General features: G+C 42.5%; 1 protein-coding gene across 5 annotated transcripts in view; it reads left to right on the top strand.

Moving 5' to 3' along the window:
• The first annotated feature begins 22215 nt into the window (after positions 1-22215).
• The window catches only part of SCUBE3 (signal peptide, CUB domain and EGF like domain containing 3), a 192694-nt gene continuing 189134 nt past the window's right edge, over positions 22216-25775 (top strand). For 4 of the 5 annotated variants that reach the window (XM_053249551.1, XM_053249549.1, XM_053249550.1 and 1 more), the window contains exon 1: positions 23214-23756. In XM_053249551.1, coding sequence (XP_053105526.1) covers positions 23675-23756 — 82 coding nt within the window. In that variant the 5' untranslated portion in view covers positions 23214-23674. Of the gene's footprint in view, positions 22234-23213; positions 23757-25775 lie in introns of those variants that run through there. The other variant, XM_053249552.1, reaches the window with a different exon arrangement.

The following is a 25775-nucleotide window of genomic DNA, read 5'->3' as shown; positions in this document are numbered from 1 at the left end:
GTGCAGAAGGTTCCAAGTTCCCTCCCTGGCATCTCCAGATAGGGCTGGAAGAGACTCTTGTTGGCAACCTTGGAGAAGCTGCTGCCAGTCTGTGTAGATTATACGGAGCTAGATGGACCAATGGTCTGACTCGGTATAAGGCAACTTCCTATCTTCCTATGCTCATCATCGGTATTGGCTGAGCACTTCAATTTCTGTCTGTCGCATAACTCTTGAAAGCACAGGAACCTGTCCATAAAGCATTATTACCTAAGGCCCTTTTAATTACAGACTCCAGGGATTGAACCTCACACCTTCTGTTTGCAAAGGATATATTATATCACTTAGCTATGGCTCCTCCTCCTAATCACCCACAAATGAACAGCAAAATCTTTCTTCCAACTGGTAAAAGAAGCAATGGGATATGCAACTCATATGTGCCATTATTCCTTCTGAGATATTTGCACAAAATACAGAGAGGTCCATTGCTTTCTGGGTGCATTAAGGACCCAGAAAGAGGAGAGCTGGTCTTGTGGTAGCAAGCATGACTTGTCCCCTAGCTAAGCAGGGTCTGCCCTGGTTGCATACGAAAGGGAGACTAGAAGTGTGAGCACTGTAAGATATTCCCCTTAGGGGATGGAGCCGCTTGGAAGAGCAAAAGGTTCCAAGTTCCCTCCCTGGCTTCTTCAAGATAGGGCTGAGAGAGATTCCTGCCTGCAATCTTGGAGAAGCCGCTGCCTGTCTGTGAAGACAATACTGAGCTAGATAGACCAATGGTCTGACTCAGTATATGGCAGCTTCCTATGTTCCTATGACAATTAGCATAACATGATGATGGGCTCAGAATGTCCTATTTAGAATCAATATTTATAATCCTATATACTTCATAATGGGGTGGCAGCTGGCTCTGCCAATGCAGCTATTGAGTCTAAATTTGATTGGGGAATGCATTGCTAACGCCCTGATCTTCCTATTAATTGTAATATATGTAGCTGTTTAGTGTTTTGACATTTGGTTGCATGTAATACTGTGGATATAAGCCTGGTTTATGAGTGTTTACACTAGTGTGTAAATGTGTAATTTATAACTTCAGCATATAAATCAACATAGTTAAAGGTCTTGTCCCTTGTGCCTTGAAGTCTGTTTCCAGATTTAGAATAAACTTTTTTCTTTTTTAAAAAAACAACTGTTTAGTTTTCCTCTAGTTGCGGTGCATGGAGGGAGCCGTAGACTGACCTACAACAGCAGCAGCAAACAACCGACATCAGTAACAGTGAAGTTATGTTCATGTGAAAGGAAGAATGAGTATTTTGATCCAAAAGTTTAGGGGCAACAGTTTGTCAGAAAATGTTATATTTGCACAATGAAAAGCTTCCTAGCTGGATTTTTCTGTGGAGTTGTCACAGACCCAGCGGATTGATCTAGCTAAGCTAACATGCCTCTCCTATTCAGACCCAGCTGTGGGGTGACATTTTTGCAAGGATAAGCTAGCTTCTTAGCCCAACTGTGCCATTCTAAAAATCCTGTAAACTGAACATATTTGCATCTCACTTGAAATGCATACCAGGATGGCCCTTTTTAGATACACATCCAGCAACAAAGGAGCCACTTCCACATGGTATGGTCCTGAAGCCTTCTCTTTCATTCTGCCAATATCCAAGTGTTAAAAACTAATATTAAAGCAAGAAGCAATTTTTAAGGTGCACATTTATACTAATAGTTATATTTTATTGATCTCACAATCTCTTGCAGGTATACAAAACAGAAATATAAACTAATTTACTTTGGAAATCCTGAAAGTCTTACTGGTATACAATTTTTCTTCTTTCAGATGCTTAGCAATAATAATGTAAGTAACTTAATGACTTTCCAATCAGATCGCATTATTCTCTAGTTCCATTCACATGTTAAATGAATGTACAATCTGTGTATAGTGCACACACAGATCTGTATACATTATTTTCTATGCATAATGATCTATCTTATGTTGAATTAATGATACACTTCTATCTGTACCCTACATTTGAGGACTTTGCTTTTAAAATAAACTCATGTACAGTGATTCACAGAAAAACTTGTACCTGCATACAGACACCTGTACACACAGGCTATGTAATGCCTGAATAGGGTTTCTGTTTCATATTCCATTGACCTGGATAGTGGTGACCTAAAAGATCAGTCCTCAAATGGGGAGTGCTCCTGGACCTGGTGTTTTCTCTGGATTCCTAGGTGCTTGTCTATTGCTAGGAGTGCTTTTTACAAGCTTTGGCTAGTTTACCAGCTTTTGCCCTTCCTAGAGAAGATTGATCTGACCTGTTATGCTTGCAGCGATCACGTTGGACAGCTGTCATGTGGGGCTCCCCTTAAAGACAATTCAGAATCTTCAGCTGGTGCAAAATACTGCCACATGGATGCTCATGTCGGTGAAGTGCCATGAGCACGTATGCCAATTTTGTATCAGCTGCATTGGCTGCCAGGTGGTTTCCAGGCCCAATTTAAAGCACTTGGTCTATGAGCCAGGCCCACAAATTTTAGACATCAGTGGGGGATGGCTCATAGCCATCAGAGGATGAATGCTCATAGCAATTTTTGGCAACATCTATCCTCCTAGAGATGGAAAATAAGTAACAGCATTCTTGCACTTACAGTTTTCTGTGTGTTATCATCCCCCTTTTATCCCTTACTTCCAAACAATTAGAGTAAAATTGCAATAATTTTTGCACAGAGGAAAGGGTTAGGGAAAGGGTAAAAATTAACAAATTATTATACTCTTTCCATGGAGTAATCTTTGGAGGACACTCCTGCCAATTTTCATGTCAATTTCTCTGACAACACTGATACACTTTTATAGTAGGTTGTTGTTGTTCTTTACACTTTTAAAAGCTCTTAAATCACCATTGCAAATTTGGCCACTGCAGGCCAGATGGTCAGGACAATAAATGCATGATAACATACTGAAAGTATTGCAGTGCTGTCACCTGTTTCCATCTCCAGGGATGTAGACCTTGTCAAAAATCACAATGAGTATTTGTCCCCTCAGATGGTACTGATCATCTCAACTTCCACATGTAGAGGAGGAAAGCTGGTCTTGTGGTTGCAAGCATGACTTGTCCCCTTAGCTAAGCAGGGTCCACCCTGGTTGCATATGAATGGGAGACTAGGAGTGTGAGCACTGTAAGATATTCCCCTCAGGGGATGGAGCCGCTCTGGGAAGAACATCTAGGTTCCAAGTTCCCTCCCTGGCTTCTCCAAGATAGGGCTGAGAGAGATTCCTACCTGCAACTTTGGAGAAGCCGCTGCTAGTCTGTGTAGACAATACGGAGCTAGATGGACCTATGGTCTGACTCAGTATAGGGCAGCTTCCTATGCTCCTATGTAATCTATCTTTAAAGTCCTATGCAGTCCGAGATTGGATTACCTTAAGGCAGGCCAGCACAACATATGGCCTGCGGACCACATCCGGCCCGTGAGGCCTTTCTTCCTGGCCCGCCACTCTCTCCTGAACCCCTGGTCTACTACTTGCCTCTCAAGCCCTCCATGGGGCTCACTTTCCCTCGCCTGCCCTCTTCTCCGGCAGCTATTGGCTGCCCTTGCTTCATGAGCCCTCCATGCAGCTCACTTTTCCCCTCCCAAGTGCCTCGGTTGCTGTCAAGGCAGGAGCTTCCTGGAAACGAGGCCGTGCGTCTGCCCTGAAGGGCGTACAGGGCGCATGTGTGTGCTAAATGCACTCTCATTTCCAGGAAGCTCCTGCCCCGGTGGCAGCTGAGGCACTCGGAAGCAAGCAGGGAAGTGAGCCACGTGGAGGGCTCAGGAAGCAAGGGCACCCCATAGTTGCTGGAGATGTGGGCGAGTGGGGGAAGCGCCCGAGCCATGTGGAGGGCTTGGGAGGCGACAGAGGGGAAGTGAGGGAGAAGCGAGCCACATGTAGAGCTCAGTAGGCAAGGGCAGCCGATAGCTGTCTGAAAAGTAAGCACATGGGGGAAGCTCCGAGCCATGTGGAGGGCTCGGGAGGTGATGGTGGGGGGAAGCGAGCCACATGCACAGCTCAGGAGGCCTGAGAAATGAGTGGGTGGGGGAAAGCTCCCGAGCCACGTGGAGGGCTCCGATAGCTGAGAAGTTCTGGAGAGGGAGGGAGGAAGTGAGCCCCATGGGAGCTACCACGGAGAAGCACTGTCTGGTGAGAAAGTGAATCCCGTTGAATATATACTTGCTGCCCCACCCCACCAGTTCTTCTCCACAATTGCTGCTCCCCTTCTGGACTGTTTCCCTGCCAGCCTGCTCTCTTCTTCCCCCCTCTCCCTTCTCTCTCTCCCTCTCGTAAAAGTCTGCACCATCCCCAGCCCCACTCTCTCATCAGGCCAAGCCTGCCCCATCCTTTCCCTCTCTCCCTTCTCCCCCCGCCTCTCTCTCATAAAAGCCTGTGTGGTGAAGGATCAATGTGTACTTTTTATCAAAAATTAAGAGAAAAACTTCTCAAATTCTTTTCCTTACAAGTGTAATGATTTGGCAGAGTTGGAAAGGAAGAGCAATGCATTTTATCACTATGTATTTTGTACAAACTATATTGTATTTATTTTATTAGAATGAATTTTAATTCAATTTATTGTATTTTAATATAAATTAATCTTGGCCTGCCAGAACTTCAAAAGTTAAATTTAATTCATTTTAATTAATTTCACTTTAATTTGATTTAATTGGTTGATTTTAAGTGTTACTTTAATAATCAGCACCCTAAAAATTGACCTCAGCCCCAATAAGCCAAGTCACCATCAGTTTCGGCCCATTTGAGTTGTGCACCGCTGCCTTCAAGATTGCCTTCGCCCATATGAGCCTACCTGGGACCCTGTAACTGGCCTCTCAATCCCTGCTCCCGGCACATCTCTGACACATATTTGTCTAGCAGGCACCAGGAACAGAACTTTCTTTCTCATGGCACCTCAGCTCTGGAACTCTTTTCCTGGGGATATTTAGCAAGCCCCTAGCCCCTCTATTTTTAAGCAGGCAGTTAAGACTTATCTGTTTTACAAACCTTATTAACTGCTGATTTTATCTTTGATCTTTAGGCTGCTAATAATATTTTACTGCTGTTGTGGAATTGCTGTCTTCTGTATTTTTAAAAGAATTTTGTTAGCCAAGTTGGGAGGACTTGGTCCTAAAGGATAGTGCATACATACTTTGAATAAGTAAATAATATTGTTATTGCACTTCCCAAAGCAGTGAGAAGTTCCAGGATGCAGCACTTCTCAGATTCTGGTGTCCTTTGGAGGAGAGACCACTGGAGGCTTATGGTGCCTTTGTAATATTTGACAAATATTCTTCTTGACAAATATACATATTGAGCATTAGTTACAGTTGAAATAACAGAGCACTCTTACAAACAGTAATGGGTTACATCAGATTACCAAAGAGAAACCATGCATCCTAATGCACTTCAGTTGAGTTCTTTCCTTAGCTTCTCCAATCTAGCCCTTCCAAAGTCAGTCTGTGTCTCACACCCAGCCTGTTTTCCATGCTGCTACTTTTCTTCACACATACTCATACCCACATCCACTGGGGAGAAGGAGGAAGAGGCACCTTACACTTTCACATCAACTCTTGTCATCGGATGTGTCTGTGACATTTTACCAGGCTCTGATGGCTTCTCCCATCAGGATACTTCAGAGTCATTGGTGCCCTATTCAGAAACATCCAATGGCTTCCTGGACTATTGGCCAGAGCTCTGTCTAAGTAAAAAAGAGTTGGCCAGCTACTACTACTACTACTACTACTACTACTACTACTACTACTACTACTACTATTCTTATTATTTCTTGTTTACACAGTCAGACAGGTGTAATTTTGTTTTTCCCAGACATCGAGTCCTTCCCAAGGACCTTGGATGCCAGAATTTTATCGTCAATGTTGTTGCTGTTGTTATAGATATTGTTGCAGAATATAGGCTGTCCCCAGTAAAGCTGCTTTTTGTAATTGGCTGATGGTGATTTCTGTGGCCCCTATGGTGTTGAGGTGCTCTTCAAGGTCTTTTGGAACTGCACCCAGGGCACCAATTACCACTGAGATTATTTTGGTCTTTTTCTGCCACAGCCTTTCAATTTCAATTTGTAAATCTTTGTATTTTGTGATTTTTTCTATTTCTTTTTCTTTTATTCTGCTATCCCCTGGTATTGCTATGTCGGTTATTTTGACTCGTTTTTCTTTCTTCTCGACTACAGTTATATCTGGTGTATTGTGTGGCAGATGTTTGTCTGTTTGTAGTCGGAAGTCCCATAATATTTTTACATCTTCATTTTCTTCAACTTTTTCAATTTTATGGTCCCACCAATTTTTGGCTACAGGTAGCTTGTATTTTTTGTTGGAAGTTAAAGGACTTTGCATTGTCTCTTGTCTCAGACATTGGAGGACAGACTAGTGAGTCAGAGGGCTAGAGGGTCAAGACATAGGTCACACCTTCTCCACTGCTCTGACACTATCCCTTTGATATGTAGATTGCTAATCTCAGGGATTAACTTCCTTCCTCTCTCTCTTCCCTACCTGCCCTTCTACCTTGCAACATGGCAAGCCTCTCTCCCTGCACCATGTGTGCAGAGAAGATGCAGAATCCATCTGCATCCAGCTAGATAGATAGATTAGAGATCTTAACGCCTCACTTTCCAATCTAGAATGGAGTTCCTTAATAAATGCCTTATATATTGATTTGAAACTATAAATTGGCTCCAAGTTACTTTACTCTCAGCATACATGCATGCCTAACTAAATCTGCTGTGTTGTGCCTCTGTGCACTCTGCTAAAATGAGAAAGGGATTCTCTCACCACAGATAATTTCCAACAGTTTTTGCAGATGTTCCAGTGTATCATCCCTGCTACCTTGTCATGCCTTTGTTTGTAGTCAGTCTGTGCGATCTTTTTTACAACAGCTGATTAGGTGGTCCACTGTTTCATCTGCTTCTTTACAAAGGGGGCACTTGCTGTTTGTTGTGGATTTTTAGACTTTGGCTCTTATTGCATTTGTTCTTAGTGCCTGTTCTTGCGCAGCCAGTATTAAACCCTCTGTTTCTTTCTTCAAGTTGCCATTCTTAAGCCATTGCCAGGTGATGTCTGATTTTCCACTTATATTGTGCAAATATTGACCATGCAGGGGCTTATTTATCCATTTTTCTGCTCGGTTCTTGACTTGTTCTTTCTTGTAGGCCTGCTTTCTTTCATTGGTGTTGAATAGTTTCTCGTTATTGACCATTATAAGAGCATCTTCTTCACTGTCCTTGATATATTCTTCAAGGCCTCTTTTCTGCTCCTCTACTGTTTGATGGACTTGCAGCATTCCTCTTCCACCTGAGCTGTAAGGGAAGTATAGCCTATCTACATCACTGCGGGGGTGCAGAGCATGATTGATAGTCATTATTTTCCAGGTCTTACGATCTAGCATCTCTAGCTCTGCCTGGGTCCAGTCTACAGGTGAAACTCGGAAAATTAGAATATTGTGCAAAAGTCAATTAATTTCAGTAATGCAAATTAAAAGGTGAAACTGATATATGAGACAGACGCATTACATGCAAAGCGAGATAAGTCAAGCCTTAATTTGTTATAATTGTGATGATCATGGCGTACAGCTCATGAAAACCCCAAATCTACAATCTCAGAAAATTAGAATATTACATGGAACCAAGAAGACAAGGATTGAAGAATAGAACAATATCGGACCTCTGAAAAGTATACAGTGTACTGTGCTTGATTGGCCAGCAAACTCGCCTGACCTGACCCCATAGAGAATCTACGGGGCATTGCCAAGAGAAGGATGAGAGACATGAGACCAAACAATGCAGAATTGCTGAAGGCCACTAATGAAGCATCCTGGTCTTCCATAATACCTCATCAGTGCCACAGGCTGATAGCATCCATGCCACGCCGCATTGAGGCAGTAATTGCTGCAAAAGGGGCCCAAACCAAGTACTGAATACATATGCATGCTTATACTTTTCAGAGGTCCGATATTGTTCTATTCTTCAATCCTTGTCTTCTTGGTTCCATGTAATATTCTAATTTTCTGAGATTGTGGATTTGGGGTTTTCATGAGCTGTACGCCATGATCATCACAATTATAACAAATTAAGGCTTGGCTTATCTCGCTTTGCATGTAATGCATCTGTCTCATATATCAGTTTCACCTTTTAATAAGCATTACTGAAATTAATGGACTTTTGCACGATATTCTAATTTTCTGAGTTTCACCTGTATTATTCCTGCAGTGTATCTGATAACAGGTATAGCCCAGGTGTTTATGGCTTGTATGATGTTCCCGCCATTAAGTTTGGACTTTAGGATTTTTCTAACTCTCCTGATGTATTCACTTCCAATTTTTCTTTTAACTTCAGCGTGTGCGATGTCATCAACCTGGAGAATGCCCAAGTATTTGTCATGTTCTTTCTCTTCCAGGTTCTTGATCTTGCTTCCATTGGGCAGTTCTATTCCTTCTGTTTTTCTTATTTTCCCTCTGTTCATTATTAATGCAGCACACTTGTCTAGTCCAAACTCCATTGCTATATCGCTACTGAATATACGGACAGTGTTTAGCAGTGATTCGATTTCTGATTGGGACTTTCCATACAACTTCAGATCGTCCATGTACAGCAGATGGTTGATTTTACTTGACGTTTTAGATGTTTGGTATCCGAGGCCTGTTTTGTTTAGTATTTGTGAAAGTGGGGTCATGGCGATTACAAACAACAGAGGGGATAGTGGGTCCCCTTGGAAAATGCCTCTTCTAATGCTAACCTGTCCAAGTGTCTCGCCATTGATTGTTAACTGTGTACTCCACATGCTCATTGCTTTTTAAAATAAATATCTGAATGTTTTTGCTGACACCAGTTGTTTTTAAACAGTTTAGTATCCATGTGTGAGGCAATGAATCGAAGGCTTTCTTGTAGTCAATCCATGCAACACTTAGATTTGTTTTTCTTCTCTTGCAATTTTCTAAAATCATTTTGTCAATCAGCAGCTGGTCTTTTGTGCCTCTGGTGTTCGGGCAATTTCCTTTCTGTTCAACTGGAAGCTGTTTGTTAGTTAATAAGTGTTGCATCACTTCATCTGCTATTATTCCAGTTAATAATTTGAACATGGTTGGCATACAGGTTTTCGGTCTATAATTACTTGGAACTGCACCTTTTGCTGGGTCTTTCATAATGAGATGAGTTTTCCCAGTTGTTAGACATTGTCCAATATCACCACCTTGCAAAATGTGATTGAACTGTTTTGATAGTTGTTTATGAAGGCTTGTTAGGTGTTTAAGCCAAAAGCCATGCAGTTCATCATCACCTGGCGCCATACGCGTAACTAGGGAAAACGGCGCCTGGGGCAAGCACTGAAGTTGCGCCCCCCACCCCCCCGCCATGCCCCCCACCCCCCCCAACATACATGGCCGCTTTCTCGCCATCCTCCCTCAGGTTTCTGTCGATCATCTTACTGCTTTCCACCGCCGCCTTGTCCTCTGTGCTCAGGTTGCAGCCCAGCCCATCCTGGGGGCTTTTGATGATGGATGGAGGTTTTTTAAAATATCAGAACTGTAGAGAGGAGGACTGCGCTTATCGTTTCCTCAAAATATTTCAGTACAGTTGTTAAAAGAGTGTGTGTATGGGGACTGGGGGGAGGATAACTCACCCCACCAAAAAGGAGGGATGCGTGTGTATGCTTTAAAAGTGCCTAGTTGTCAGCAGTCAAGGGCTTAAGGGTGTGTGTGTGGTAAATATGCCCCTCTGCAGATACACTAAGGCAAGCTAGTCCTCAAAAAGAGATAAGCGCTCGCTCGCCCACCCACCTTGCGCGCGCTTCCCTTCTCCTGCTCCTCCTCGGCTTCTATGCCTCGGTTTCCTCCAGGCAGGGACAATGCTGATGCTGTTTGTACAGCCAAAAAGGCTCCACAGGCACCGCCTCGGTCCCCGCACACAGCAGCAGCGCCTCACTCGCCCGCGCCCGCACGCTGCCTCAAAGCCAACAACACCTCCTTAACTGAAGAACTGTTGAGTCTCGCTCGGCGGCTCGCGCGCACCCACGCTCTCTCTGTCATGTGCAACAGTTCTCACTCGGTCTCTGAAAGAACGGGGAGGGGGTGCACTTGAAGCGCATGTGCAAAAAGAAGAAGGCAGAAGCCGGCGGGGGGATGGTTAGCATTTGGGACGATAGCAGAAAGTGAGGGGAGGGGGGAAGAGAAGGGAGAAGAACCCCGGATGAAAATGTTTAAAGGTGGTTACTATTACGCCCACTGACTGACTTGATTCCATCCTGCCTTCATCAGAAACTACGCCCGCGTGACATCAGTGCGCGCATTATTTAAACCAATAAATAAACAAACAGGCGGGGGAGGAGAGGAGAGAGTGAAACCTTGGGGGGGGGGTTGAAATGTAAGTGGTTGTCTCCTACTGGGTAGCGGGAGGAGGCAGTGAGATAAACGGGTACAAGGCGAGTCAAAGAATGTTGGCAGTGAACGGGCGCGGAAGGGACTGCTCGTGGGGGAGGGGGCGCCGACGTGCTCCCTTGACTGCTGCTGCTGAGCCGGAGAAATTTTTATTTAAAAAAAAAAAAATTTTTAAAAAAAATTGGGATCGGCGGGGGTCATGGCGCCCCCCCCCCACGTGACCCGCAAAGATGGCACCCGGGGACCTGCCCCCCCTGCCCCCCCCTATCGTTACGCCTCTGCCTGGCACAGTCCAATTTTTAAATTTTCTTTGCTCTTTCACTTATTAATTCTGGTGTTATTATTAGATCTTGCATTTGTTGGTTACATTTTTGGACCTCTTTCATCCAGCCTGCTTTTTTATGATAATCTATTGGATTGTCCCATAATTTCCCCCAGAATTGCACTGTTTCTTCTTTATTTGGTCTTTCTAAGTTTCTTGCAGTTTCTCCTTCTATGCTTTGGTAGAAACGTCTCTGACTCGAATGGAATTGGAGATTCTGCCTGTGTTGTGTAATTCTGGCTTCGTATCTGCTAATCTTCTATGACACTGCTGTTATTTGCTGCTTTATTATTTCCAGGACTTAGAGAAGTCTTGGAAATAATAAAGTAGCAAATAACAGCAGTGTCATAGAAGATTAGCAGATACGAAGCCAGAATTACACAATTCTCCTTGAATCTAGGTGGTATTTTTGGATCAGATACTGTTTGGTGTTTTCATTCTTCAGCTTCTTGTCTTTCATATCTTTCAATTTACTAGCATCTGATCTAAGCCTGCAGATTTTATTTTCTACTCTAATCTTCCATTTAGGTGATGTACTGCTTTCTTTTTTGACAGGTCCACTGATCTTCTATCTGAGCTCTTGTGTTGTTATTGTTGCTACACTGTACATTAGTTGGTTTGTTTCTTGCAAATTATTGATTGTTATTTCTGCAAGTGCAGCATTGACATCTTTTAATGCCTGAGCAAGTTGTTTTTTGGCAACTGTTTTAGAGCTGGAAGTCGAACCCTGGTGGTTGTTTGGTTCATGTGCTCAGTTATTTTTTGCTTTTGTTCTTGTTGCTTTTCTGTTAAAGGCATTTGGGTTTTTGAGGTGAAGGCAAAGGCGAGGTTGCCTGGTTTTGATTTTGAAACAGTTCAGCAACAGTGGCATCCTCGATTTCCAATACCTCCTCCACCTGCGCCTGAGCAACTTCTTCAGTTGGTGGTAATTCTTCTTCCATATCTTGAGCCTGTGTTGCTCTTTGCAGTTCTTCCAGCTCAACTCCTGTGAATACTTTATTTCTTATTATGAATCTTTTCTGGTCTGCTAGCCTTTGTTCTGTTATTTCTGTATCTGGATGCTTCTCTTTCCAAATTTGGTACATCCTTTTAAAATAACCTCTTCTAGTTGGACTAGACTTGTAATAGCAGATCATTATTTCCTTGTTGGCGTTTTTCGTATTTTTTTTTCAGTTAAGCGACGTTTCTTCCAGTAACCTTGCAGTCTCCAGCCCTGGTTGCTCAGCTGAAGATCCTGAGTCCTGTTGCCCACTTGCCACCAGATGTCCAAAGACTACAGCACCTGGCGCGGTCCTTGTTGACCCGGGCGACGACCGATCCGGTATAGATTTATTAAAGTTACGTCTCACCATATTGTTGATGGGAGAGGCACTCTTTGTCTGGCTCTTCTGGTGAGACCTGTCCAGTTGGTTGGACCTCTGGCAAAGCTCTCACCTTCCTCAGAGCACGCAAGCCCCACAACCACACCAAGGTAGTGCCTCACTGGGGTTTTTTTATTATTAATTATTATTATTATTATTACATTTATATCCCGCTCTTCCTCCAAGGAACCCAGAGCGGTGTACTACATACTTAAGTTTCTCTTTCACAACAACCCTATGAAGTAGGTTAGGCTGAGAGAGAAGTGACTGGCCCAGAGTCACCCAGCTAGTTTTCATGGCTGATTGGGGATTTGAACTCAGGTTTTTTTGGTCAAAGACCATAAATAAAGCATGATGATGATGATGATGATGATGATGATGATGATGATGATCTCAGGTCTCCCCGGTCCTAGTCCAGCACTCTAACAGCAAATTCATCATAGTCTCTTCTGTCCTGTAAATGTGGAGACCATCCAGCTCCAGCTGCCCCTCCTCAAGGCATGACACACAAAAAGAGTAAAACATGGAAGGAGAACTCTTAAAAGTATTGGACTAGGACCAGGGAGACCCGAGTTCAAATCCCCATTCAGTCATGATACTTGCTGGGTGACTCTGGGCCAGTCACTTCCCTCTCAGTCTAACCTACTTCACAGGGTTGTTGTGAGGAGAAACTTAAGTATGTAGTATACCGCTCTGGGCTCCTTGGAGGAAGAGCAGAATATAAAATGTAAAATATAAATAAATAAAAATAAAATATGCAAACTCAAACAGGCACAGAAAATATTATTGTTGTGCCCCATTTTAAATCTCCAGTTATTTAGCTTACCTGAACCAAGCTGTTCAAGATTTGTTTGCTTATTAGTTTATTTTAAAAAATAACTTCAGAAGGCAGAGGCATGAAACTCCATAGCCAACAAGTACAAAGCAAAAGAAAGTCATAAAATGCTCCAAATACACAAAGCCCCACTGAGTATGTGCAATTCTAAAGGACTCCTCCCTTTATACCTGAAAGGGCATACTCCAAGATTGTAGTTCCACACCATACAGCAGTAAACATGACTAATGCAACCATATAGCTGGGGGTGACTGTGTGAATTTTTTCCCCATCCAAACTGCACCCTGCCTCCACTTGGCATCAGTTTTCCCTTTGTGAAACAGGTTGTTTCTTCTCACATGACAAAGTTGTACATAAATGATTACATGCTAAGAGCTGAGGCAGAAAGAATTAAAAGGCATCCCTGGCTCTTTGTACTATACACTTCTTGGTTTTGGCTATTATTTTATGGGGGACTCTGAACCATTTGAAAGGAAATTGGAAGAAAAATATAAGAAGAGCTCTGTTGAATCAGACCAAAGGATTATCTGGTCTAGTTTCCCATTTCCAGTAGTGGCCATCCACAAGCAAAGTTTGAAGACAATAGCCTCCCCTGCTCCTAGGACTGGTATTTAGAAGCCCAGTGCCTCTATGTCAGGGCTGCACAACTCAAATGCTCTAGTGGGTCGGAACCATCCACAAGTTGTCATGCAGGGGCCAAGGTCAATTTTTAGTACATTACTACATTAAAATTAAAAATACTATTAGCTACTTGTGGATCTATACCCCGTCAATGGACCCAAGAATATTGGCCAGAAAATAGGTCCTGTACCTGCTTGATCAGTGGGGCCTCTGGAGTGCAAGCCATCCCAAAATACATGTCAACTCCTCTCCTTGCACTAAATTGCTGTGTTTTCAGGCTGCAATTCTAGGCATGCTTACATGGGAGTAAACCTCACTGGGTACACCATGGAACATATTTCTGAGAAAACATGCATAGGATGGTGCTACAAGGCAGTCTCTAGCTCCTGTGTTGCTGCAGGATACCTGGGGACCAGTCCCTGCGGCCCGAATCTAGCCTTAAGTTGTGCAGGCCTGCTCTATGTTAAGATTCCCTTTAGCTTTAATAGCTTTTTGTTGATAGACTTCTCTCCTCCATCCGTGTGTCTAATCCTCTTTTCATTCAAGTGATCTAAGCCAGTGGCTGCCACTACATCTCATGGCAGTGAATTTCATATGCTAATTATGTATCCTATGAATAAGTACTATCTTTTATAATAGGAAAGACTTCTAGGAGCAGGTATGTCAAAATCTGTACTCCAAATAATTTTCTCCTGATCTCCTCCTGGTCAACTACTGGTCTTAATTAAATCTTCTGGTAATGAGGTGTTAATTTACTGACTAGCTATGAATGATGTGGAAAAACACATTTTATTTTCTGCACTGCCCTTAGGATGCTTGCATGTACCTTCAGAACTCAAATCCTAGAAAGTATTTAGAGATAGACCATACTGTGAGATTTCCACTCTATATCTGTCAGTAGCCATGGACAAGCACCAATGGGTGTGGAGCAAACACAACCTTGTAAACACTTGACTTTGGTCAGAGTCAGGGAGTGTGCTGAGATGTCAGTTGTTCAGGATCTTTCCAAATAATGCAGATGTTATTTGGTTGTTGCTAGGATCCCAACATCTTTCTCTCCGGTAGCCCATCTGTTGTGAGAGATTTCATTTTATGTTTCCTAGCACTCAAACTGCAATGTGAATATTCTTGCAGGAAGAGGAGCTGCAAAGTAACATTTGCAAGTAGAGAGGAGTTTTGCTGGAAAAAAGAGTTTTGAGATATTCTGTGGTAGAAAGAGTCAAATTCCAGAAGTGAGTGTGTATGTTCTGCCTTTGGACTTGTTGACAAAAGGGAGAGCAAGCAGCTTCACAACAAGAGACAAATACATTATAAATACAATAAACCTGTTAAACACTTCCTAAGATGATACAAGTATGGAGAGGAAGGGCACTAACCAATAGGGGGCGTTATATTGATGCATATGCTGTTGTAGCAATTTTGAAGTTTTTTGTTTGGTTTTTGTTGTTGTAAGGATAGATAGATAGATAGATAGATAGATAGATAGATACATAGATAGATAGATAGATAGATAGATAGATAGATAGATAGATAGATAGATAGTATCAATGCATATTTGTTGTATCAAAAATATTTTATATTTCAAGCTGCCTTGCAATACCTTGGTGTGACTTTGATCAGAAAATACAAACTAATGCATGCAGCCACATTTCATATAGCATTCCAAATATGCAATAGATGGGGAGGGAGTACTTTGGGGGGTTGCATTTTCCCAGCAATTCCCTCCCTATTTGGTCCATGTAATCTGGAAAGAGAACATGTTGCGACCAGACTATAACTGTGTCCAGTTAATTGAACCAGTGTCAATTGCTTGACACTGGTTCAGGAGCTGTTGTGCATGAGTCCCTATTGTGCATGAAACAATGCATGCATTCATTATGGCACTAGGAAGTACCTGCAACAAGGCCAAAGAAAGAACATGCGCCATTGACTTCCAAACCTTGGCTCTCTTTTGCAAAAATATAACTTTTTTTTTTTTTTTTTTTTGCAGGAAAACTCATCTCTGAGTCCAAATGCTACTTTGCCCCCACCCCACACTCTGCCCCAGTTCTTCCTGAAAGCTGTTCTTTCTCTCCTCCGGCTAATTTGTTTTTCCACACTTGTCATCAAGGTCTCAAGTCCCATAGGATTCTCTTCTAATAATATTGCACAGCCTTGCTATTGATGCTAAAGATCTGAAGTTGGCCTGAAGCTAAATACAGTTTCTTAGTGTTGAAGCAATTTGTGTACGATCCTCGGTTTCCCAGTATCCAGGTTCTGAAATCTGGTGCTGACTGATTGGCAGCAAAGTCTATAGTATTGATTTTCCTCTTTATGACATGTTGTGTTCCAGCCCATTCTTGTGCCACATGATTATACAGCTGATCATATTTGATTAAGCAGGAATACATAAATTCTGACAGCAATTAAACAGAAGCAAAAAATGAATTACAGCAGGTCTGCTCAACTTAGGCCCCCCAGCTGTTTTTGGACTACAACTCCCATAATCCCCAGCCACGGTGGCCAATAGCCAGGGATTATAGGAGTTGTAGGCCAACATCTGCAGGAGGGCTGAAGTTGAGCAGCCCTGAATTACAGTATACATTCTCGTTGCTGTACCGTGTAACCCCTACATTCTAAAATAAGGGGGAGAAACATTTCAAACACTGAAATGTAGAGCACTAAACTTTCTATGAACAAGCCTTGTCAAAATCATAGCTCTTAATCCCCATGTAATACAGTGGACACATATTGCTACAGTCAAGCTGCAAAAACTGCACCTTGCCACAGTATATAGGTAGTTTATATATCACCACAGTATATAGGTGGGTTGTAGTGATAGTCAGGCTTGAGGGAGGACTTCTTCCAAATAAAGAAGAAACCCTGGGGAGAATCACATCCCGATGGCCCAATCCAGAGTGAGGGACAGGGTTTACTAGACAACGGCCTATAGAGGAGGGGTGTGTGAGAGCTCAGTTCTTCCCTGAAGGTTCATGAAGGAGTTCTGATCAGCAACTACTGTAGGAAAAGGGGAGAGTAACAGCCTGGGCTGGGAATCAACTGGGAGTTCCTTGCCTGGAAGTAGGAAGAATAAGGGCCAGTTTAGCTAGATGCATCAGGGAATTTATTTTTGTTTGCTTGGATCTGTCTGCATGGTTCTTGTAGTTCCTGCAGATGGGTTTTACTTGAATGGAAAAGGGTTTTACTTGAATGGAAGCAGCTATTCTTAATGCCTTTATAGTTTACCTGATCATCTAATTATTAATAAATCCTTGTTGATGTTATAAAGTGTCACTCCTTATTGGGTCCTGCCCTAGTCACATGCTCTTGAAGGCCTAAGACTGCTCAAGCCTTTCTGTAGGGAAGGATTTTCCACGACTCTCTCAGAACATTTCCTTGGAAGGGTGAATCTGCTCATTTAAAAAAGTGGATGGTGGCAGCCTACCTGGGACTCCTCACAGCTAGAGGAGGGGTTTTGTATTGCTTGTCCCTTTTGATCATTACATAGGTACATACAGCCTACAGGCAGGATCGACGTGCACATTGCTGCTTGGAGTATTTATATTAATTGAGAGGTGACCCCTTTGTTTGTATTTGACATTGGATGTCTTCTTGGGAGATTGAAACTCATCAATTTAGCCACTGAGAAAGACCAGCCCATGGTTGAAATGCATGTCGCTCCTCTAAAGATTACATGAAGTATCTCTCTTTAAAAAGTACATTACCATCTTCTAGCAGTGGCCATTTTATCCAACAGAGACTTTTCTCTTTGTTCTTGTATGGAAAGATCCACTTTAGCAACACTGTGATATAACTATATATTATTTATATATAGAATTTTAGATATTTTGGATTATAATTAGCATTTTTGAGCATAGTTAGTGTGAATGTTGCAACTCTGCTCTTGGTAAGGATGCATATACTACAGTAGTATATTGAATTGATCTCTGTACATGTTGCGGATTAAAGCCTTTGTCCCAGAACACGCTCACATGAGGGTAAGAAATGCTGAATCATCCCTGCTTGAGCTGTCTGGCTAGGCTCCTCCTAAAACTATCATGGATTATCAGTAGGTTCAAAATGCTGCCGCCACCACCTCTTTTGTTTACAGAGCTTGAACCTCCCTGGGCTTGGGGTGGAATCCCAGGGAAAACTTTTTTTATTTTGTTATTGGATAAGTACAAAAATCTTCCATGTGCAAGCCCACATGTGGTGAGAAAACTGATAGCTGCTGAACATTTGAGGATGTGTTTGCACTAGAGAACACCCCCCTCAACCCCACCCCCTGCCTTTTTCCTGAGTTAAAAATCAACTCGGAGAGGCTTGTAAAAAGGAAAGAACTAAACAAAACCTGTTTTAATCAATTACTACAGACTGCTTCCATATGAGGCTTTCTCAGCTTTTAAATACAGTTAAAAATACTTAGTAAGTTACAAAAATAGGTTGTCTTAATGCACGCTTAAATGTTTATAGAGTCTTTTGCAACACCCTAGGTAAGATGGGAGGAGGCTAGTGTTTCTTATTAGTTACGTTACAGGTAAACACTAATAGACCAGTATCAGGAATATGAAAAAGCAAACACACAAAAGAAATAGAAATTCTAACACAAACTCTTACTAAACCACTTTCTCCTGCCCTAAACTTCCAAAGCCACTAGCCTTGGCTTCCTTTTTCCTTCAACTCCCCAAACTCCAGTTGAGAATCAAGCCCTTGCATTTCTATCTTTCAAGAGCTGCAGTCATCCTCCTGCAGCCAACTTCCATGGCCATATGTCCTCCTATGTACCTCCCACCTAGCTTCTTTCTAACAAAGACCTCTCTTCTCCCTGGCAACAGCTCTCTAAGTCCCACCCACCTGATGTGCTGATTGACTGAACCCTTGAGTTCACCAGCCTGTCAGTCAAGACAGGGTTCATTTCCTGTTAACTCTTTAAAGGGAGGAGAGTCTGATCACTACAGTACGCAATATCATTAAAACTTTACATACGAGTATAACAGTACAGGCATCCCTTGCCAACTGTGAGGGTTCCGTTCCGGGAAAACCTTGCGGTTCATGAATTTGTGGTAGATGAGCCATTGAAATCAATGGCAAACGGGGTTAGGGGAATCGTGGTTGAAAAAAGACCGGAAAATACTGTAAAAAAATAGAAAAAATACCCCCAGATCACCAGGAGTCAGTAAGAGGAGTGAAGGGCCCCCCCGAAAATGACCCCCCCAGGCCAACCGAAATGACCCCCATGACCCCTGGAAATAGCAAAAACAACACCACTACCCAATTAGGGGAAAAACTCACCAAACTGCAGATACTCAGGTCGCAGTTGGTGAGACCTGCCACAATTTCCTGTTCGTGGATACAGTTGGCAAGGGAAGACTGTATTACATATATAGTTTCTTGGATCCTTGATGTATTGTGCTGCTGTAAACAGTGACATGAAATAAGTAATCAAAAGCTAAGAGAAGGCTAGGAGTCCTCTTGTAAGATAGTGGATCTTGAAAAAAATGAAAATGTTTAGAAGTTAAGGACAACCTAAACATTTACTCTCACAAGGGACTGTCCCTAGCTGGCTGGTGCTGGTACTTAAGAGTATTTACTAGGCCCAGATTTAATTAAGGGGCTCAGATGACATTGTATTGCTGCGCAGACAGTGCAGCAGTACAATGCCATGTGAGCGTACACTTACTGAAAGGGGGTAGAAGAGAATTATATCCTTCCTCAGAACCTCCCAAACATTTGGAAATGGCTATATATCACCTCAGATATGCATATTGTGAAATCACATGTTTGAATGTTCTCTCATGGTTATAATCACAAGCTAACACATGAGAGAAAAGTCTTCATTACAACCTGTTGTGTACTACCTCTTCAAGTGGTAAACTCAGAAAACCTCAGGATGAGACAGACCATGTGTGGAAGAACTAGTTTTAATTTTTGCAGTAGAGATCTTTGTGAATGGTTCAGCCTTGAACAGAGGCTTGAACAGACCTCTGCTCCGATGGATCAGGAACCAGAGGCAGTCCACCAGATAAATGAGACTTGTTAATTCACCAATTTTTCTACCCTAGACCTTTTCAGTCAGCTGTAAACAAATAGTTACAATAAGGAGTCTAGCAGGTGCTGCTGTCCTCACATGGAACTATGGGTATAGAACATTATATGGAAATATGGATATAGAACTAGGGCTCTTGTCAGCTGTTTGGACTTCTCAGCCTGCACCTGTACATCAGGTGGACCAGCAAGTTAACGACATGGACTAAAGCATCATATTGCAGGAACAGATGTACAGAAACAACACATCTAGTGCCCTAAATCGGATCGGACCCATGTCAATACCCCTTATTTTCAGAGACATCCCTGACTTGTACTTGATGTCTCCTCATGACCCTTGTAAACGCCTGGATTTGCCTCTCTGTTGAAGCAGCTGTTTGTGTCTAGTGGCCGCTAGAGAAGGTGTGGAGTGGGTTTTACTCAGCTGCATACTCCTCCTCATCTATCAGGAGGAAAAGCTGCAGTAATTACAACTCTTTGCTGGGAAAATTCAGGACTAGAAGTTCACTTCCTTAAGAGGCAACCAATCATATTCTCCTTTCTGTTCTCACTCTTCACCTGGATTATCTATTCTTCTCCATCAAGCTCTACGCTGAGCCCCTGGTGGCGCAGTGGTAAAACTGCCGCCCTGCAACCAGAAGGTTACAAGTTCGATCCTGACCAGGGGCTCAAGGTTGACTCAGCCTTCCATCCTTCCGAGGTCAGTAAAATGAGTATCCAGAATGTTGGGGGCAATATGCTAAATCATTGTAAACCGCTTAGAGAGCTCCGGCTATAGAGTGGTATATAAATGTAAGTGCTATTGCTAAGTAAGTGCTACAAAACTTTGAGCTTTCTCAAGTTATCTTTCCAGGAAATAATAAGATATTAGTAAAAATTATGAATATTGCTGTTCTCAATGAGGTAATAAATGACTCCAGACTGCAGGTGGAGGCTAGCATGGCTGAATCATCAGCCAATTTCACCTCACATAGAATATTAGTTGCCAAGAGAAAGGTTCTAGCTTAATCTTATCCCTAACACTAGTTTCTTCTGTGCTCGTTGTATTTTTATTTTTTTTATTTTTGGTATGGAGGAGCATTTAATCAGTCTCCACCTGCTGTGTGCAGCCCAGACTCAGGTTTATCACCACGTTGAGAAATAGACCTTAGTGTCTTGGGGAAATGCACCTGTCTTTTCACAGGTTATTTTCTGCATTCTCAATTTGAAGTTTGAAACCTAATAAACGGTCATTGGGATGCGCCCTGAGGAACACTGAAAATAGTGGTTCTTGTTTTATATTGTTGGTCTGTTAGATAAGTGGACTGAAAAACATGGCATTCAGCAAGGCCTGAGGAAACCAGGGGCTGCTGATCCAGTGGTCTCTCTAATTTTTTTAATCTCTGTGTAGAATGAGTTTTGTTCTTGGCGGCAGTAACAAGGCACTATGTGTGCACATGCATTCAGAGTGGGGCCTTCCTAATTCAACCTGAGTGGGATCTAAAATGAACTGAGCGGACATTGAAAAGCTTGTGAGTGCATGCATGTGTGCATGCCTTAGAGGGAACAAGTGGGCTGGTCTCATTTTGCTGTTAGTCTTCTACATGATCTTGGGCACAACACTCCTGACCCCACCTTGACTAATTTTATAATTATTTTGGGCTAGGAATACTTTCTCATTTGCTTTACCATGGATACTGTTATAATTACTGATGACAGTTCTTCTAGCAATGTTGCAGCAATGGCACATGTGTCAAACTCAGGTGGCGCAGTAGGGGACCACCAGATTTTGTACCAATTGATTCCATCTCAGTTAGACATTAAAAATTGATACATATGTGTGTGTGTGTATATATATATATATATATATATATATATATATAAAATTTTTCTCCCTGTAGCTCTGAACATATTATGCCATCTATCATCTATTTCTTTAATAAAACTAATGGTTTTATGCATACATACATTTTCTCTGTGCCCTGGCAACTCCAGAACCAAATATTCTCATATCCAAAAAGAAACAGGAACATAGGCATCAGTTCACACCAAGAGTCAGTCCAGAGTTTGCCTGTTAGGCACTGTTTTTCTAGCCCTGAAAATGGCTGAACAGTGTGTACAAAGTGAAATGGGGTGCCAAGGGCTGTTTTGGGGCCCCTAAAGCCTCCTGGGCCCTCATGTTTTGACACAAAATAGGTCAAACATGACATGGATGAGGCATTTTGGATTTATCGCACTTGTTATCAAAATGCAAAGCATACATTGGCTAGACATTTTAAAAGAACTCTTCCACATTCTGTCCCACCTTAGCAACAGTCCACACACACACAAACCATGGCAAAGTCACCTTTAGCAACATGTATGAAGGCCTAGATTAGTTTTTCATCCCTGAATTTAGATGAAATATCTTCCCCTGGGGGCACAAACATCAATTCTGCACACTTGTATGAAGAGGAAATTATTTCAGAGTTCTTTAAAATAAACACATCAACATAGCCCAGAGTCCTACCTGTGCAAGCAATCTTTTGTTGAGATGTAAGAAAACAATTTCCATCTTAGAGCAGACTGGTGGGGGCAACTAAGAGGAGAACCAAACAGGTGTGGCAGGAGTTAATTTCGACAAAGGGATGGAGCCTACCAGGAAACATCAGCCAATGAGGAAACCAATCCCAAACCAAACAGGGAGGACCAGAGTGCTTTTATAAAAGTAAGTGAATTGCATTCTGCACATGCTTAGATATACTCTTCTTCAGACATTTTAAAGTTTGTACCCTGCCACCGAAAACGGATGCCAGAGCCTTAATCTACTTTAAACGTTGATGAATAGGCATTCTAGGAAATCGACATCTGGTTCTCCCGTGCTTTGATGTGTAATCTTGGGACTCCTATTGTCGTATCTGACGCGCTTCCCCTCCTCAAACGCTTTTGAGTTTTCCAAGAAACAAGATTGCTCTTTAAAAATAGCAACACAGCAGCAGCAGCAACATCATTTGATTAATAAGCTAAGCTATATCAATTATTGCCAGTCCAGGAGCATGCACAGGAGTGGGATGATCTCACTTTAGGGAGAAGCTGACAGAAAAATCGCCGGGGGCTCATTCAGAAGGAAGGTTAGTATAACGTAGCGAAGACTCCAGATAATTTGCAGAGAGTCCCCCCACCCTTTCAATTTCTTCCTCCCCGCAATCCCACCCATCCCCCTCCGCTCAGCCGAAGGGAGAGAGAAGGCTCTTTGATCTGGAGTTTGCATTGATCCCGAGAGCACGTCTCTCGCCTTCAGACCAGGCAGCAAAAAGTAAAAAAAAAAAAAAAAAAAAAAAAAAAAAAAAGGGAAAAAAGTGTGGCAGGTCATGGCATCTGCAAACTGGGAGTTTTTTTTGTTGTTGTTTTTTTTAAAATCTTCTTCTTAATTCTCCTTTCTGAACACAATCCCCTTTCTCATGCCCCTCCCCTCTTTCCTCCCTAGCCCGGCAAAGTGTGGGGGAAGAGACGGCAAAGTGCTTGTTGGGTTTGGAGCTCGCACGGGAGTTTGCATTGATCCATTGATTGCACATGGTCTCTTGCCTGACCTCCTTGCTCCCAGGGAAGCTGTCTCCATGGCTACTGGCCCTACTCCCCCAGTGGCAGACTGTAAATTCCTGCAGGCAGAGCTGAGCAGAGCCCGGGCGGGTGGGAGGGAGTGAAGAAGGAGCAGGCAAAGCCAAATAGAAAGAAAGAGAGAAAGAAAAAAGGGCGTTGCTTGGTTGGATGGACCCTTCACAGGTCCCCCAGCACTAAACCAAGGCACTTTAAAAAAAATTATATATATACTGATCTCTAACTAAACTGGAGCTGGCTGGGCTTCTTTCCTGGAAAAGGATCAGAGGAAGTCGCTGAAGGGAGGGCGATCAAGTCCACATAAAGATACCGCGGGTCTCCCTTCCTATTTCGTAGCATCAGGAAACCAAATTGAATCCTGACCAGATTTGGCCATCCTTCCTCCAGTACTCTTCTTCTGCAGCCACCACTTTCACACACCAGAAGGAACGCGATTTCTTTCTGTTGTTTTTTCCTATCTTGTTAAAGTTTGCATGCTCAGTGTGTTGTTTTAAAAGCATCAAAGAAACCCCCACCCCTGCTCCGATCCTCCTGCTCACAAGCCGCTTGCAATGGGGGCCCTGGAGATTTTTGGACTGGGCATGCTTTCCTTTCTCCTCTACTCTGGCAACACCATGGCTAAAGCTAGTCAAGGTAAGAAGAAGAATCTCCCCTCCCCATCCATCTTTCTCTCCCCCCCCCCGCATCTACAGACGACCATTCCTCTAGTTTTTAACCTTTAGCCCAGTCTCTGAAATTAACAAGCACTAGTAAAGTAATTGCTGAATCTGCAGTCATGAATCTGTCCCTACCCTGCTTTTAGTAATTGTATTTGTTAGGATTTCAGAATTGCTGTTAAAAGAATGGGGTTGGGGAAAAGGAGGATAGGTATGGGGGGAAAGTCCCCCCCACCCCGAACTAGAAACAAGAACATTGCTATCTACAGTTTCCCTACCCCCTCCTCGGCCACTGGCTTCTTCCATCTGTTACCATATTAATAACTCTTCGAAATAATTTTAAAATGCTGATGAGATATACATGTGCATGCCTAGATTTCTTGAATAAGTCTGTATACACTGTAGTGCTGCTTGAGTCACAAATGTTTTTAGTGCAGAATCATATTTTACACACCTCTACCTGTAAACTGCCTGATTATCTTGTAGCCCTTTCCCATTATTTTTTTAACAGAGTTGTATACACGATCTTGTTATAACTTTCCCTTTGCTCTAATAGTAGCATGTCACCTAAAGATGAGATGGATAAGCATATGTTAGAAATATAGATTTTTAAATGAGCCCAAGTAAGTGTTATAATGCTAATATATTTTACCCATGGGGATAATCTCATGGTTATTGTCTTATCTCTTTTAAAGTGTTTAAAAAAAAACAATAGAGGGAGGCCAGACTGGAAAAGTACAAGAGGGTTTTGTTTGTTTTTAATTTTTTGCAGGTTCTATAAAGTGAGGAGGAACTTGTTTCGTGTAAAGCTTTTAGCTTAAAACAGAATTCTTGGGTTTTTCTCCCCTCTCCAATTATCTTCAGTGCATGTATTGCTTTCATATTCTTATCATAATATTTATTTATTAAGGTCTTTTGGTTTCAAATTCCATTGAAGCTCTGGCCAGAATTATGCTAAAATAGCAAAGCAAAATTCCATCCTGTAGAGACTTGATGGATACCTTCAGGGAAAGAAGGGGAGGGAGCATGATGTGAATTTGGGCTAGATTCTTGGTTGATGAAAATTAGCATGTAAAAATGTCTTGGTTGTATCTGTCTGGAGAACTGAAATGGCATTTCAGTGGAATCATGTTGGTTTACATCAGCTGGGAATCTTGAACTTTTTAAAAACTCCCATTTTAACTTAAAATACTGATGTATTAAGCTCAAGCCATTTCACCTGAAGCTGGAGCCGCTGCTCTAGGATGGGAAAAGTATTTCTATTGGTCACAATACAAACTGTTATTGGAAATGATTTTTTTTATTAAAATCAGAGAAGAGAGATGCTAGCAGTGGCCACAAAAAAAGTTTGAACTTGAGCTCTTGATTCTCTGTGTTCTTCTGGAAAGTGTGGTAATGATGAATGAAAACTGTGTGTAGAAAGGAACACACAGAGATTTCTGGAGTTTTATAGAAACAAAGTTGACTGTGAATGTAGGAATGGTTGATATATGTATGGATTGAAAAAAGTAATCAATTTTTTCTGAATGAGCAAGTTACCATTAGAAGAAGCAAAACTAGTGTTTAAAATCAGTATTCTAGGGACATTCTGTCTTTTGGGAATATCACAGCCCTTATTAGTAACGTGGGTGTGTTGCAAGTGGATGATGGGTGTCCAAATGAGTCCAGAAAGAGAATCGGAGAGAATTCTTGCATTCTGTGCCCCCCCCACAACAAAAAAAGTATGTAGAAAAATCTTTCCTGTTTTTTGAAGAGTCCTACTTCCCCCTCAAAAGGGCCAAAGGTAGTGAATGCACATGCTGCCCTCATTCTGCCCTCGGCCCTCAGGCTGTCCCTGAAGACTGGCAGCAGAGAGCAGCATACAGGTGCCAGTTAGTAAGGCTGGGGGATAGGCAGACAGAAGGAAACTGCTTCCTACCCTTCAGGCTGGGGCCTAAAGAGGGAAGTCAATCAGAGGTGCTTCAGCAGCTCTTCCCAGCTCCATGCTTCCTCTGTA

This window comes from Hemicordylus capensis, chromosome 4 (genome assembly GCF_027244095.1).
Source record: "Hemicordylus capensis ecotype Gifberg chromosome 4, rHemCap1.1.pri, whole genome shotgun sequence".
Lineage (NCBI taxonomy): Eukaryota > Metazoa > Chordata > Lepidosauria > Squamata > Cordylidae > Hemicordylus > Hemicordylus capensis.
Note: the sequence above shows the minus strand (reverse complement) of the source record. Positions and strands in the feature narration are given on the sequence as shown.